Consider the following 18,174-nt stretch of genomic DNA (forward strand, 5'->3'; position numbering starts at 1 on the left):
AACATTATAAATTTATGCTTTTTGACATTCATACATGGACGTCTTTGTGGACTGTACCGCACTTTCATCACAGTTAATAGCTAAACTCTTTGAAAGTCCTTCCATACATGATCTGTTGCATGAATTAAATAATACTTTTACGTATCTAAATTTTTGTCGTATATAATCCTAACTTCGGAAACTTTGTTCAAAATACCTATCCAAAAGAACTTAAGTTGAATTTGTCTAACAATAATATATCTCGGACATCTTTTATTGATTATTTTGATATTACTTGCAGGTTTATTGTATCAAAAATTATATTGCTCACTCTGTTTTTTACGGAAATATAATATATACAGCACATTCTTTCCAACAAAAATCCGACGATTTATAAACTGCCCTTAATAGATTTATTCGCAAAGGATCCAATTTTCAAATTTTCAAATTATTATCTATTCTTTGAACCTTTGTAATAGAAATATTCGACGCCTAATTGCATCCCTTCGTAAAAAGGTCCCCACCCTCCATTTTTTAGAACTGCACTACATCAAATCTTGCCTATTTAGTACTTGACGTTATTACTCCAAATCCAGTCCCCTGGAGTTTTATGACCGATTATTCCGAAAGCTGGTAGCTTAAATGTTATTGTCATTCGTTAATATGTTCTGTGTTAGTCCAGTTTTCAGTAACTGCGAACGTTATTTCAGTGGATATTTCGTGTTGTCTATAAAATAGAAGGTAGGCGCATGTCCACAGTCCGGACCGTTGATGCTGGTCATAAAATGTCTCTGTGTTGTTTTATTGTTTTTTTAGTTTAATTTTGAAGAAGTGTCATCGTTCTGTTACCGTGTATTTTATTACTTTTGTTGTGGATTTTCAGAGCTTACTTAAAAGAGTGCTTCCATTTGTTGAAGACCTTTCGGTGATCTCTGAAAGTATATTTCGTATTTATGTTATACGCTGGTGCATTTGTTGTGTTTCACCATATCCATTCTTTTTCTTTTGGTCTAATATTGGTGGGTTGATTGATTGATTGATTGGTTATGGCACAACGTCTTATGGCATTTTACTGTCAGAAAGTTTGACAACACCGAACAGTCCCTGTTTTGTACAAGTCCTACAAGCAGAGCGGTATCACAGTCAACGGGAAGACATGTGACCTAAATCTGATATATTATTCTGACTCCAAGCCAACCAATCGTCACTTTATTCCTTTTAAATAGTGCGTGTTTGGTGGAAAAGCAGTGACTACCAATTATAAAATCGTATGTGTAACTCGACCGTAGATCGAGACCACAATCTCCGGCAACTGATGTAACCACGCTACCAAGTGACCACCAATGCAGTTCAGTCGATATTATAAACTTAATACTTTCCTGACTATAATTCGTAAACCCCTTTCATTAAGTACATTTCTATGACCCAATAAGAAGACTGGACTTTAGACACATACATCAACGTAGCCATCTAATTCTAAGAGCCATATTGAAGACGGACTTCCAGCACATACGACAGTATAGTCTACATTATTCTAGGCACATTATAAAACTCTGTGCATTACATGATTTATTTTAAAACAACATAACTGAAATAATAAAAACGAAAAATGTAAAGGCTTTCACAAATAAAAACACAACATTGTAAAACTTAACTGGGGATTCAAAGCGTCATCAATTGCTTCCATGTATTATTTACCAACATCAGCAATCCAAAGAAAAGTTTCCTGTTGAGCTAAAACAACATTTTTAATTAAAATTCTTTATTATGAATGTTAAGGAAGCAGGCTTAGTGGCATCAGAGTAGAGGTTTTTAGCTGCCTTTATTGATAACGATCATGTAAAGTTTCAAAACAACTGAATTTGTTGTGAAGACTATGCCAATTACAAGCTTAATTATACCTTAAGCCTTTTTAGGACATTTATTTTTTTTTATTAAGTAGGCCTTTCAGAACTTTGGAAGTAGAAGTCCTTCCATACAGTATTCTTTTTTATATATAAAACATAAAGAAATTAATTGGCAGATTTGAGCACACCATCCGTCCAATGAGGCATCTTATCAAGCTGGTTCAGTGGTTTCCAGTGAATTAAAATGTATTATTTACACCAAATGATGATAGCATAGAATTACATAAACTTTTTGTCTAGGTGAAGAAAAGTAATAAGGGAAACGAAGAAAGGACATATCAAAGTCCAATCTCTGTCTTTTTTGGGTAATTTATGACATAAGCACTACAAATTTTCAAAATATTTCGGCTTGTGGTCTTGTTTAGAAAAAAATTCAAATTGAGATTCTTTTAAACAAAAACAAAATATTCTTCAATTTCACGCAATCATATTATTAAAAGAAACGTGTAAAGAATTGTGGGAAAAATCACTCAATAAGAAATAACCTTTTTATCAAACTAAGGTAGTTCCTTAAAAGCTGTACAAAAAGTTATATCGATGATGCCTTTAACAAATTATCATCATCAAAACGAAAAAAAGCTGATATGATTTGTTTAATTAGTGAAAGCAACATCATATTCGAGTTCATCTGTACAATGAACCATGCTCATGCTGAATGTATAAAGCTCTGACATTACATTAATATATATTAACTCTATTTACAATTATGGTATGAGATTATTTCCTCAATACCTCAATACAGTGTATTTTGTATTAAAAAATTCTAGAGAGTATGAAAAAATATAACATTTTTTTGGTAATTTAGGACATATAAAACCGATTTGATTGACTGAGGGCCATCTGGGATAAACGTTACGAAGTTTGAGAATATACTCAAGTAAAAACAATTCCGTTTGCCGTTGTGTGGCTTCAATTCTAACAGACTTTGAAATAACCTCCGCAGGTTACATAGTGTACAACACTTGACTGAGATTCTTTCTCCACAGAAGACATACATGTATTTCAATTAATTGTTTAGCAATGCGCCTGTCATTATTCATCCATAACGAATTATAAAATATTCATGAGACATGCATACTACTAATACAGGACTTATTTAAAGGCGTGTTTCACACTTGTTGAAAACCTACTGTTGATCTCTGAAAGTATTTATTATTTTGTATGTAGATCATACTCTGCTGCATTTGTTACGTTTTATCATACCTGTTCTTTTTATACCATTTCCTATTTAACCATTCTAACATTCGATTAATTCCTCTACTACCATTTAAGGCTTATCATATTTTTTTGACAAAAATCAATGCTTTCTCTAGCAAAGAGTATACAGACTGATTTTTAAAATGAATTAAATGACTTGCTTATCCATATCATAAAACGGTGTCTCTATAAAACGGAAATTAACATTTAAATCCAGCATCATAATATTTACATTGTCGAATGTGTACCAAGTCGATCTTAGGTTGTTGGTAATTCGACCGAAACAATAATTTACTGCCTATTTTTGTATCAAAATTCTTTTGAAGGTTATCGTTCAAATTCGTGAGAAAGTACATTGTTGTTTACAGAAATTGAAAAATTCAATTATCAGTATCATGTCAACAAAGCAACAAAAATGGCGGGAATACTATGGAATTATAAAATTCTTTTCTGATTGTTAGAAAATATGTTTGGTTGTTATAAACTAAGAAACGCATAACAAATTACAAAAAGAAAGACAACTTTGCTTCGATAATAGATTGGCTGAGGAAAGTTATGATAAGATCAAAAATGGGCTTGAATTGAGGTCGAGTAATACAACTATTTTTCATCAAACTAACTGTTGTTTCCAAAGACAAATTGCTTGATTTGCAACTTGGTTTCAAAAAAAATTTAGTACCTTAATAGTCAGTAAAGGCGTCAGAACATTGCATATGAAAACCTCCTTTCATACTGGTTTCAGTTCTATCTGAATTCTCTCAATAGCATAAAAACATCAACAACAAAGTGTGAATAAAGCTAAAAAGCATTATTAAAGTAAATCTCAGATTGTATGTAAAAATGTCAGATTCTCAAGTCTTAATTTAAAATATCACATTCATCTTTATCTAAGGTCATTTAAAATGAAATCACACTTACTCCCTTTTTCATTGACCAATGATAATTATTCATTCATGCTTTCAATTTCATTCAGTACCATATCAAATCGATTCCACATGCAACAATTCAGATTTGCTTAAACTATACCACATTAGACTTCGAAATAGACGGAATAGAGATGGCACTGTCCCCTAAACCAGTTCGTGTGTTGTACAATTCAGATTTGCTTAAACTATACCACATTAGACTTCGAAATAGATGGAATAGAGATGGCACTGTCCCCTAAATCAGTTCGTATGTTGTTATTTTGTTTATCAGCACTGCAGATCTTTTCAAAATGAAAAAAATGTCCTCTTTTAGAATAAGAATATTTCGCATATAGCGTACCACCAAAACATACAAAGGTAAACGATATAAAAACTAACAGACCATATTGTTCAGGGTACGGAGCAAGAATTACCATCAGGAATTTTAGCATGTCCATCAGCTGGTTCAGCGATCTCTGTATGCCACTTACTATACCTCTTTCCGTTTCGGTTACCGATTCCAAAAATAGTTGTGTAATTGTTAAGTCAGCTATCCAGAGACCTGAAAAAATGTAAACAAATTTCTTCAGTTTTATAATATAATCGGTATTTTTTATTGATATCATAGTGTTATTTTTAACATTTGAGAAGGCTGGTAATCCTTAATACAGTGGTTTATAAAAACATGGTACGTCCGTGCCGACTTAAATACGTCGCTGGTCGCAGCTTGATACGATCGCAGAAGTTGAACCCTGAATAGTTTTTGGAAGTATGGAACACCATTCAAGCTTGAAAGAGCTCTAAAATTTGATTCAGATTAAATATTTGATACAGGATGAGAAATCGACCAGAATCAAAATGGCCCTATTGTAGTCCCTTATTCATAAATGCATGGTTCTAGATACAACCCCAAAATCAATCCCTCTATTTAGAGGTATGACCCCTTTCGGTACAATTTCACAGAAGTCCATTACCTTTTTGTCAAGTTATTATCTGGATATCATAAAATACTTGTTGCTGACCCCTTTTGGCCCCTAATTCCTACGCCATTCAAGTCACAACCCCCAAAATCAATCCAAGGTTGCGAGTTGCACTTTATAGTATAATTTCATGAAGATTCATTCGGTAATTGTCAAGTCATTATCCGGACATCATGAAAATGTTTGATTCTAGTCCATAATTTCTTAGTGGATGAAGTCACCAACCCAAAAAATCAATACCAGTTTTCCTGTATGGCAACAGGCAAGATCTGGTACAATTTCAAAGAGATCAATTCACTTAAAGTCAGGTTGCTGTCTATACATAACGAAAATGCTTGCTTCTGACCATTCCTTAACGGTTCAAGTCACAACCTTCCTTTTTAATATGGCACCTATCACATGAGAGAGAGAGAGAGAGAGAGAGAGAGAGAGAGAGAACTTTCTATGGCATCCTTTATTCTAGAGGTTTTATTTCTTGTAATCTTGTAATTTAAAGAACGTAAATGGACATAGAGTTACGCTTTTTCTCAATTTCAACTGAAAGTTCCACATTACTTCCAAAAACTCACATGAAGATAAAATGAAAATGGGTAACATTCTACTATTTATGTGTGTTACGCAAAAGTTCAACTTTTCTATCACCAATGAATACAAAACACCAGTGGCAGCCATTCTCCATGTTTCAGCCTGGGCATCTTAGGTTGGGTTTTTGTGGGTTTTTTTGTTCTTATAACATTTAATTTTGAGTCTTTGTGAAAAAGAATTTCCACAACATCATTTTTTCTTTGTAAGCACAATTTGTAAATGAACATTTCTGTGAAGTGATTTTATATAATCAAGCGGAACAATAGGGGTTTATGTTAATCGAACAGACATATTTTCAACATGTGTGTTTATTGACTTTACACTGCCGTGATATGTTTGTAACCACGAGTAAGCAAGCCGATACATACAAGCCGTTAACGTTAACAATTTTAAAGTGGTACAATATGAAAAGGATCCAATTTCTTACCCTGCAAAATTTTAAAAATACCTTAAACAACTACATTTGTAGATACAATCGACAGTTATAAAAGTCGACTGACCTTCCAAAGGAGCGCAAAGTTATAGTAACAGAAAATGAGTATTCATTATAAACATGTTAATTTTACATGCAATATACTATAACGAGATATAATAGTGACCTGTTCTCGACTACTGTTAAGTACAGGAGTACCCTAATTTAGAATAGTGACCTGTTCTCACTAAGACTATTGTTAAGTACAGGAGTACCCTAATTTAGAATAGTGACCTGTTCTCGACTATTGTTAAGTACAGGAGTACCCTAATTTAGAATAGTGACCTGTTCTCACTAAGACTATTGTTAAGTACAGGAGTACCCTAATTTAGAATAGTGACCTGTTCTCGACTATTGTTAAGTACAGGAGTACCCTAATTTAGAATAGTGACCTGTTCTCGACTATTGTTAAGTACAGGAGTACCCTAATTTAGAATAGTGACCTGTTCTCGACTATTGTTAAGTACAGGAGTACCCTAATTTAGAATAGTGACCTGTTCTCGACTACTGTTAAGTACAGGAGTACCCTAATTTAGAATAGTGACCTGTTCTCGACTATTGTTAAGTACAGGAGTACCCTAATTTAGAATAGTGACCTGTTCTCACTAAGACTATTGTTAAGTACAGGAGTACCCTAATTTAGAATAGTGACCTGTTCTCACTAAGACTATTGTTAAGTACAGGAGTACCCTAATTTAGAATAGTGACCTGTTCTCGACTATTGTTAAGTACAGGAGTACCCTAATTTAGAATAGTGACCTGTTCTCGACTATTGTTAAGTACAGGAGTACCCTAATTTAGAATAGTGACCTGTTCTCGACTATTGTTAAGTACAGGAGTACCCTAATTTAGAATAGTGACCTGTTCTCGACTATTGTTAAGTACAGGAGTACCCTAATTTAGAATAGTGACCTGTTCTCGACTATTGTTAAGTACAGGAGTACCCTAATTTAGAATAGTGACCTGTTCTCACTAAGACTATTGTTAAGTACAGGAGTACCCTAATTTAGAATAGTGACCTGTTCTCGACTATTGTTAAGTACAGGAGTACCCTAATTTAGAATAGTGACCTGTTCTCGACTATTGTTAAGTACAGGAGTACCCTAATTTAGAATAGTGACCTGTTCTCGACTATTGTTAAGTACAGGAGTACCCTAATTTAGAATAGTGACCTGTTCTCGACTATTGTTAAGTACAGGAGTACCCTAATTTAGAATAGTGACCTGTTCTCACTAAGACTATTGTTAAGTACAGGAGTACCCTAATTTAGAATAGTGACCTGTTCTCGACTATTGTTAAGTACAGGAGTACCCTAATTTAGAATAGTGACCTGTTCTCGACTATTGTTAAGTACAGGAGTACCCTAATTTAGAATAGTGACCTGTTCTCGACTATTGTTAAGTACAGGAGTACCCTAATTTAGAATAGTGACCTGTTCTCGACTATTGTTAAGTACAGGAGTACCCTAATTTAACTGTAGTTGATTCATGTCTTGTAAAAGTTTGTTTTGTTTTATCTGAAGTTGACCGACAAAAACAGATTTTTTTTGCTTACAGAAACCACAATCAGTCTGATTAAAACACACCCTAAAGATTTTACACAGTTATGGCAGTACTAATTGAAACATTGTGGCGATCTTTGTATTATTTAGTGATGTTTAGTTAGAAATGGTGTTTCCCAAACGAAGTTGTGTTTTGTTGTTTTTCAACTTGGAAATAATATACCAACTAAAACACTGCTAGGTCTTTAGGGTTTTTTTTTCTGCGTTAGCATAAGCAAGTTGTTTATATCTACCTACGTTCTTACTTTTCGACTGGGACTAAAGAAATAGCAATAATTTTCAAGGGCCGCCAAGAAAACATGCAAATTTGTAAAATATTCTGTCAACATACAAAATGTATTATCACACCAACTGTGAAATTCATTACAAGCAGTTCTATGTATTAGACAAAATAATTACATGTATTAGAAAACAAATGTATAGGAATGCAAATTTATCCTTACAGATAGTGATATTTACTAATTTATAGATATCATTTAATGAACAGATGTTTGGGCTTTATGCTGAGCTAAAAAAATCTTAAATCGTGTATCTGTACAGAAAAAAATAAGTACAGCCAATATAAAAGAAGAGCGTTTCAATGTCCCCCATGTAAAAAGACACATTTGAAACTTTAAATTCATTGAAATTTTCAAAGTCCGAGAGCCGTTACATTTGCAAAAATCATTCAACCATAACCAGAGTCGAACTTAATCTGTAACTTCTCACAGTAAGAATACATACAAAAGATAAAACCAATTGGTAAAGGCATTACAAAAAAGTGCAGAAAACTTTAAATTCACTGAAATTTTCTAAGTCCAAGGGCCGTAACTTATGTAAAAATCATTAAACCATAACCAAAGTCGATCTTAATCTGTAAATCTTCATAGTAAGGCTACATACTAAAAATAAACCGATTTGGAAGAAGCATTACAAAAAGAAATGCAGAAAACCCGGACGAATACCCGGCATTTCCATGTCCCCTCGCGACGAGCAAAAATAGTCAACTTTAGGTGATAGGGCTGGTCTTCTCCTAATTGGATCACCTAATGAATAGTTTAAAAGAGGTTGTTCTTACAAAAAGCTTGGAAGGACAGACAGGCATGCAGATTTCTAAAGACTATCTGCCTGAAACATATTTTCGGGGCTATGAAAAAAGGACCGACACTTACCAAATCTTGCTGTAATCAAACCGCCCAAATACAGTCCTATAGATATGAATGATGATTGTCTCTCTGTAGAAACTCTATCACTCGGTAAAGTTGTATTGTCTATGAACAAACTACCAGAGAGATTGGTAACATTGTGTGATACCACCTGGGTCGAAACTGGAGCTAATGTGGTTATGATGGAGCTATTTGATGAAGCTTCGTCAACATTATTACTTTTTGTCAAATCGAAAGGACTACCTGGTGCAAAAACTGATGCTACACAAAACAAAAGACAAAAAATCTCAGAGAAAAATCCGTAAAGTCCAGTTCTTTCAAGGCCGAAACTTCTTTGGAATCTTGGGTAGGCAAATGTACCAGCTATTCCAAAGATCGACCCAGCTGCCATCAGAATACCAAGTATAGACTCGCTGATACCCTGTGAGTACGCAAAACCTACAACACATAAATAATGTGATAAGAGTTTAGTCAGTGCAGTGCATAGACTGGAATATGATAGTGGGGACGAGCAAATCCCAAAGAAAAAGGATTAGGGCAAACATTGCGTTTGCCATATTGTGTATGATAAAGTTTACCTAACCAGACAGAATGGACAGAAATATATGTTTTAGCAATAAAATTTGAACAAACGTATTCCTGAAAAAAAAATGAATATTCTGTCCCTACACCCTAAAACGAAAACGAAATACCAAAAAATCCAAATAACTAATGTTGACCTGAATGAGGTTTAATGTTTATGACATATATAGGAAGTCAAACCTAACTGACAAAATATCTACATGTATCTGTAATGATAGTGTCAAACATCAAGATTTTCATGTACAGACAAACAAATGCAACATCATCTTTAATGAACAGATTCAAGCAAAACGAGTCATGTCTATCTACACATTGTACTGAATGTCATTCTCATCTATAATACAGGAGAAATAGGGAGTCAAATGTTTAGACAGACAGGAAACCTACCTACTGTTATACTGTCAAACCCCAACACTGTCATATACAGAGAAGCCAAACCTAGTCCAGCAAAGGCAACATCATATTTCATAAAAGTCTTCCAGCCCTTCACAAGAATAATGAAACTTTTAAACATCGTGTACACAAATGGCGGAAAACGGGACTTCTCTTCTTCAGCTTTTGTTGCTTGTGGAGTTACATTTTGACGATCTTCAACTTCAGCATTTGTATCTTGTTCATGTGGCTCAATGTCGTTCATTTGTAAATCAATTTCTTCCATCTCTACATTTTCATTGGATATAACTGTGAAAAACGACACCAATCATTAATATACTGTCAAATGTAAAATAAAAGGCAAAATGCTGAAACGGAATTCCGACGAAAAAAGGTCAAGGATGAAAAATACGTCAAAGTGTATCGGGTAAAGAGTAAGCAATTATTTCAGGACAGATATGGCAATGAAAAAGACTAAGAGAAAAAAACCGTCCCTCCCTACCTCAATGCAAATGACTTTTGTTTCGGTGCATATAACTATAATATACTTAGGTAATTTCTATGTTTTTATGAACCAGTTTTCGAACTCTGAGCTGCTGCGAGATGTATCTATAACGTCCACTTTGTCTGAATACACGTATTTGTACAGATAGAGGGGACAACAGCGATACCTCGCAAGTTCGGATTTCGAAGGTTCAAGATTGTACATTATGTTTTAATAGCAACTTAAATCGGTATCGTCTGAAGGATTCTGATGATTGTCAACTCTGTCCAACTCGGTTGTCTGGCCATCAAGCGGAAGATTTGCGTCATTTCCTTTTAGAATGTCCAGCCCTTGCAGGTGTCAAAAATTATCATGTGTTGAACATTTGGATGTGAATTTAACTAATTTACCTCATGCTGTTCAAGTTCGTTTTCTTGTTGGTGACCATGGCTATTTTATAAGCGATGCTACCAAGTCTTATTTTGATACGTTGAGGACAGGTTTATTTAAGTCTTTTAAACAAAGATCGTCTCTATTATCGATCACCAATGGGTAAGAACTTAAAATTTATTGAATCTCGTGTTATTATTTATGTATGGTATTTAAGAAGAAGAATTTTAATGAACACCCTTACTATAGTGACAATTATCAACTCATTTTACCATTCAGTTGCATTATACAAGTGCATATTGCCATTTTAAATTTGTCACTTTTAATGATTTTAAACTGTTAATGCCCAAATTCCTATCGAATTGATAGGCTATTTAATCAAAAATGAACCTTCAAATTAACCCTACGTTATGTGGAGCGGTCTTGTTTTAGTAGTATCCATTCATGAATTTTGAGGCATTCTCTTCGAGAGGCAAACCAGCACTTTTAATTATTTTTTTTTACATTCATGGCTCCTCTTAAAGAAGTTTTTTTAACAGTGTTGAGAATATGGGTAAAATATTTACATTAATAATTACCTTCATCGTTTCTTTTCTTGTTCATTTTACTCTTTAATGCAGGCACAGCTTCATATACTTTCATTATCAGGCCATACTCCACAAAAACAGAGACAATGTTCCAACCGGCAATAAACACAGCCGCATACTGAAGGGCAATATAATGAATGATTTGCCCAGTGGCTACAGGAGCAAGTATTGCTGTTGTAAGATCAATTGCTCTCATCAGTGATGTCATGGCTGCATAAAAAGATAGGAGACAAAAACAAATTTAGCGAAACCTGTCAGATTCTAATATATACGATTAAAATGGATTAGCAGTTTGTCAGAAATTAGCAAAATCAAAGCAAACAAGGCGTGGTGCCAAGGCATTCAGCTCGCTCAAAATCCATTCATATAAAAGAGACAAGACGTGGTGCTACGGCACTCAGGTCGCTAAAATCTATTCATATAAAAGAGACAAGACGTGGTGCTACGGCACTCAGCTCGCTAAAATCTATTCATATAAAAGAGACAAGACGTGGTGCTACGGGACTCAGCTCGCTCAAAACATATTCAAATAACCTTGAATCGGAAGGGAAACTTATGCAAGACTGTATCATATTACATATTATGATAACCCCCGCATGCTGAATGAGAAATCGTTAAAGTATGCACTAGGCTAACTGATAAATGAGCATTTTCGTTCATGATAAGTCATGTTTTATAGGCGTAAGTGTAGTACTATTTTGCCTAATGGACTAGACAAATTGTTAACTTAGATTTATTGGAAAGCTAAGATGCTATACTTATCATTTTTTGCAATTAAAGGAAAGGTTGCTGGAATAATACGATAATTAATTGGAAGGAGTGAATAACCAAAATAAGATCACGAGTTAAATATTACTGCGTTCTTGGCATGAATGGCCATATTTTGGTTATTCAGATCACAAATGGGTGATCCTATTTATTCCTCAATGAAGATTGAAAAATTCTACGAAATTTTTACCAAATCTTCTGACAAAACCTATGTTTCATATGATAATATTATTGTTTTTGGGGATTTAAATTTTGATATGTTATCAAAACATTTTGATGTTTGTGATATTTTTAATCTTTCAGAACTTGTCAAAGGGCCAACATGTTTCAAAAAAGGTAATTTGCCAGTTAACAAAAGGAAAGATGTCAAATACAGAAGTTACAAAACTGTTGATATAAATGAACAAATGATTTACATTTAATTAAAATTACTGATAACTGTAAGGATACAGATTTAAACCATGTGTACAATGATTATGAAAATGAGTTTGTAAACATTTTAGACAAACATTCTCCAATAAAAACTAGAAGCCAGCGTAGAAAACCACTTCCTTGTATGAATAAGAAACATAGAGTGGCCATGATACATGTATAGGCTAAAAACCACTAATTCCACTTCCCATAGGCTTCTATGCTAATTTCACAATATTCAATGGCTTCTCTGGACTTAACCTTAACTTTAACCTGCAGAGGACTATACATCAGCATGATTCTACATATGTCAGCTCACAATCCTCAGAATGGCATGTGGGGTTAGCAGACTTGCAGTGCAGTACTGGTCACCGGAAGTGAAGGGTCTATAAATAGCATGGGAAATCCCAGTGTTTTCACAAGATAGGGGTAAATTTAAAAATCAATATGGAGATTAGGCTTCACATCACAAGAAGCAAAATGCACCTATAAAATGTACAGAAATGTTTTTCCTTTCAGAAACTGTTTCAATTTTTTAAATAAGATGAGAACTATGAGGAACAGGGGTAATTTCTGCGTAGGACTATTTTTGCGTACGTTCCAAATGCTCATTGGTTGAATTGGTGGTCTGTAACCTAAAGAGTCACTTTTTGTCTTAGAAAAAATAAATAACTATACAGGTATCTTCCTACACACATACTGAATGCATTTGCAAAGTTTCAGTTAAATGTGACAAGCACTTTTTTAAATATTTGATTTTTAAATATAGGGTAACCAAGTTGCGCGAGCAAAAAAGTGACAATATTCTACCATACTTAAATGCATTAAATATTTGCAAAGAACTTTTTCTGACTTTTCAAATAAAAAAAATCAATCACAACTTGTTTTTTAACAATATTAATAAAGAGATAGATTTAAAAGTAATCATTTTCTGAGAAATTGGTCTATTTTTAAAAATTGATATATTTGGCTTTAAATTTGTAAATACAGTGTTTTCACATTAAAACATGACCAGTAAAGGGCACCTAAAGCAAAAAAAGTACTCAATAATGGATTTTCCATGTTGCCATAGGGGAATGCTTATTTGGCCTTAACCGCAGTAATGAAAGTGAGTTTTTCCTCATTTCTAACCTAATTTTTGCTCAAATTTACACAAAACTTGATTTCAAGTGCTGATTACCACCATATTTAAGTAAATATAGCCCTCAAAGTTAAATATTTGACATTTTTACTAAATTTTCTACACTTTTCACAAAATAGGACATAAAATTCAGCCAAAAAGACCAATTTTCCATAATTTGGACCTATAACTTAAAAAAATGCATATTTTGAAGGATTTTTGTAGTGTATTCCTCTCATAGCAAAGTTTACAAGATCTTCAAGTAGTTTAAAGCTATTCCAAGAAACTTGTTATTTTGCCATGGCCTCAGCTTAAGGCTAAAAACCACTAATTCCACTTCCCATAGGCTTCTATGCTAATTTCACAATATTCAATGGCTTCTCTGGACTTAACCTTAACTTTAACCTGCAGAGGACTATATATCAGCATGATTCTACATATGTCAGCTCACAATCCTCAGAATGGCATGTGGGGTTAGCAGACTTGCAGTGCAGTACTGGTCACCGGAAGTGAAGGGTCTATAAATAGCATGGGAAATCCCAGTGTTTTCACAAGATAGGGGTAAATTTAAAAATCAATATGGAGATTAGGCTTCACATCACAAGAAGCAAAATGCACCTATAAAATGTACAGAAATGTTTTTCCTTTCAGAAACTGTTTCAATTTTTTAAATAAGATGAGAACTTTTTTCACAGCACTATGAGGAACAGGGGTAATTTCTGCATAGGACTATTTTTGCGTACGTTCCAAATGCTCATTGGTTGAATTGGTGGTCTGTAACCTATATACTATAGTTATTAAAAACCGGGGTGAAGCCGTGCGACGAGATAAGCATGAAAAACTCCCTTTCGTAGAATAAAAATATATAAATTATATAAATCATATAGTACTGAAACACACAAATAGAAAAAAAAATGTCAACTTTTCATATTTTTTGTAGATTTTAAAAAAGCATAAAATATTAAGACATTGTTTTTAATGCTGAGAATGAAAAGGATTTACAACTGTTGATAAATATTTTAAATTTATGATGTAAAAAGATGTTTAAATATGAATATTGAATTAAAAAAATCATCAATAGACCAAACTAGTTATGTATTTCTATTTGGTGATAAAGTAATATCAGTTATCTCAAACTATAAATATCTTGGTCTGTTACGTTCAAAATTTCTAGATTATAGTGAGATGGCAAATGCTGTCGATAAGTCGACAAGCCCCGGGTTGGGTTTACTCATTGCAAAATGAAAGGCACACAGAGGTTACCTGCACAGCACTTATACGGAGTTGTACGATACTCTGGTGTGATCAATTATAAGCTACGGTGCTGCTGTATGGGGTAACATAGATTTCCCTTGTATTACCACTGTTCAGCACAGAGCCATAAGATTTTATGGGGGTTGGTAACTACACTGCAAACGATGCATTAGATGGTGATACGGGTTGGAGGCCTCTGTGTGTTAAGCAGTGGAATTGTGTTTTTAGAAACTGGTAAAGATGCCCCAATATGTCTACAGACTGAGTAAATCATAAAATTTTATGTGATCACTTACCAATGTTGTTAATATAAAACAAAATTGGTGTTAAAAGAGAAATTTCAAACTGAAGAGATTATGATATGGATAGATTTTTAGATATTAATAACGTTTTGAGTAGAAACAATATTAAACAGTTAGGGGATTGTATTTTTGAAAAGTTAGATCAGATTTGAAAAATAGAATTATCCCAAAATGTTGGTAAAAAGCTACATGCTTATAAAGTGATTAAAATAACGATGGAACTGAACTTTATTTGATTAAACAATCTTCCATATAGATAAAGATGTGGGTTTGCAAAATTTTGTTGTGGTGTTGCCCAGTTTAAGATTGAAACGGGTAGATATGAAAATAAAAATGTTGATGACCGGGTGTGTTTTGTATGTAGTAATTTAATTAAAGATGAAAACATGTATTATTATCGAGTCCATTGTTTGCAGACTATGTTGCAAACAGTTTACTTAAGTTTTAAAATATGTTGACAATTTTAATGTTTTATCTGATGATGAAAAATTTATTATTTTATTCAACAACTCAGAATTTAAAGATATGGTTGCCAAGACCTGTATTGATATTTTAAGTAGAAGGAATACCTTTTTATATTCTTAAATATTAAGGTATTTTATTGTGATAAATATAATTCTTATAATTCTAAAGTTTCTCATGATTCTTAACAGAATGGCACTTGTAATTTTAAATTTTGTTAATATCATAATTGTATATTTGTCATGATTGAAATATTGAATCTGAATCATGAAAGCATGTGATGGGTCAGGCAACCCTTTTTTTTTTGTGTGTGTGTTTTAAATATTGTTTTTTTGGTATTCACAGATCATTATCTCATAACAAAAAATTAAAAAATACTGAGCCATGAAATATAAAATATATTGTTAAAAAATATCTAATACCCTCAGACCGCCTGGATGAACAATGGCATGTACTACAAGAGGCTGTCGAAATGACAGCAAACTGGATTTTCCTGATTGAAATTAGAACTGTCAATGATTTATAAGTTGCAAACTTAAACATGAAAAAGTGAAAGTCTCTATTTTTGTTAATTAGTTACCAAAGAATCTCTCAAATACCTTTCAAGTTGTTGCAAGGACTAGAGTCATAATCCCTATTTTCGTACAAAAATGGCCGACATTCAAAAATCGACATAGTGATAGTTGTGATAATCAAGCTTGACCTATTTGGTCATCCAAAATATCATATAAAAATTCTAAAGCAATCGACTAAATGCTTTTTAAGTTATTAAACACGGACAAGGTTCAAGTCCCTATTTTCGCAACAAAAATCGCCGCCACTAGGAAAAAACAAAAGCGGTATTTCGTTTTGTGGAAATCGATCTTGATCTTTATTTTATCATCTCAAACATATAATAAAACATGCAAGCCATCGGTCAAGTACTTTTTCAAGTTAGGGACAAAGTTTGGCAACCGCCTGCCTGCCTGCCCGCTCGGCTGCCATATATATCCATACTAATAACAGATCTTTTCCCTTCGGAAAATCCGGTTAAAAACTGTAAACACTATGTATCAATTTAGCATTTACATACCACTATATATCAACACACCAGAAATATGGAGTTCTTACAGGCAAGTAGGTCTTTGTCCCTCCCACAAATCTCTACCACCCAGTCTCTCTCTACTGCAATCTTCCGACTGATACTGGCAAGGTCGGCAAGAATGGCAACAATAATAATCACAGCATGAGACACTTTCCATGCTACTTCATTGGTCCAGACACCTCTCAACACCTCCTCGAAGAATACCACAGCAAACACCACACCAGAACAAATTGCCACCAGGACGTTTTGTAGCACCAAGGACAGTCTTGCAGCTAAATGTTATAAAACTACAATGATTAGACAATTTAAGACAAGTTTCAAATTAGAATATAATTTCAACATGTTATTTAAAATACCATTTCAATATGTAATAATTTCAACATGTAAATATTCAATATGAAAATATATTTCAATATGTAGAACTTGCCATTTTTGCTACGTGAACTTTCAAGAAGAAAAAATCAACGATAAGTTATCTTAATCTAGATAAATTTATGGTTGTTTTTTTTTCTTTAAAATCTGATTTTTTATCATATTAGATTTGATCAACAAATCACATTTAAAACAGGTCATAGTCTGCCCAATACTATTAAATGATAGCACACTTACCGCGTAACCGCGGAGTATTGTCGATCCAGTCTCCAATAATAGCTGCGAACAACAGAACCGCGGCTCCCGTGGAGAAGCCATATATAGCTACCAGCTGAAGAGAATCGGGTGACAGCCGTATAAGAAATAGACCAACACCAAATGTCCACATTCTGTCGCCCTGAAATAAATGTAATAGAATGGTATGTCTATTCGGAGGAACCGTATAATTGTCTGTAATCAGTGTTACCCGTTTTTTATTTGTTTGGTTGGTTGTTTGTTGGGGTTTAACGTCCGAGCAGCAATATTTCAGCTATATTCAGACGATGAACATGAAATGGATGATAAAATGAACATGAAATGAAAAAAAAGGATGGGACACAAGGACAATAGGGTCGACAAATTTTAATTGCCACTGGAAAAAGGGGGGATGGGTAAGGTCGGGCAATTTAGCCTCCTGTGGCGGAGCGCAAAGGTTCCTACTCCTATCGAATACCACAGCAGGGTTCTTTAACGTGCAAGGAACGTGGCATCTTTCCCAACACGGTGCACCACTATGGTTTGCGGTCAGGTTTTCCGTATTATAGCCTGACAACCCCAGCATGTAACACGCCAGGGGTACCCCATTCAACCACCTGGGGCACACATCCCAGTTGCTCTGTGGGCAGAGCGCCTAGCCCCCGGCTAGGTTTCTGAGCACCATTTAGTCGCCTTATACGACAAGCTTAGCGCTGCTGCAGGCCTATTCTTTTAACACCCGACCTGCACGGGGCCGTTTTTTATTTAAACCGCACAAACGACCAAGAGCCGAAACATCGTCTTACGTTCGAAATTCACTTTAAACGCTACAGCCACATTATCCAATTGTCATACGACGTTTTATTTCAATCGGTACATCCTCGGCCAAACAACAGTTGGCAGAGAGTTCCGATTTCTTTTATTTGAAAAACGTCCGAGAATTTCGAAATGTGTCTACAGCGGTTATACGGTATGCATGTCTCGTTCTAGTTTCATTTTCTTTACCGGAATTTACGATGTA

General features: G+C 34.1%; 1 protein-coding gene across 2 annotated transcripts in view; it reads right to left on the reverse strand.

The window, feature by feature from the left end:
• Nucleotides 1–1,535: 1,535 nt before the first annotated feature.
• The window catches only part of LOC148603588 (solute carrier family 40 member 1-like), a 47,965-nt gene continuing 31,326 nt past the window's right edge, over nt 1,536–18,174 (reverse strand). For both annotated transcript variants that reach the window (XM_088553842.1, XM_088553841.1), the window contains exons 3-8: nt 17,157–17,316; nt 16,574–16,819; nt 11,138–11,356; nt 9,701–9,994; nt 8,738–9,169; nt 1,536–4,550 (exon numbers count right to left, since the gene is read on the reverse strand). In XM_088553842.1, coding sequence (XP_088409968.1) covers nt 4,195–4,550; nt 8,738–9,169; nt 9,701–9,994; nt 11,138–11,356; nt 16,574–16,819; nt 17,157–17,316 — 1,707 coding nt within the window. In that variant the 3' untranslated portion in view covers nt 1,536–4,194. The remainder of the gene's footprint in view (nt 4,551–8,737; nt 9,170–9,700; nt 9,995–11,137; nt 11,357–16,573; nt 16,820–17,156; nt 17,317–18,174) is intronic.

This window comes from Perna viridis, chromosome 11 (assembly GCF_037379345.1).
Source record: "Perna viridis isolate PV_CMFRI_1.1 ecotype Kerala chromosome 11, ASM3737934v1, whole genome shotgun sequence".
In the NCBI taxonomy this organism is placed as follows: domain Eukaryota; kingdom Metazoa; phylum Mollusca; class Bivalvia; order Mytilida; family Mytilidae; genus Perna; species Perna viridis.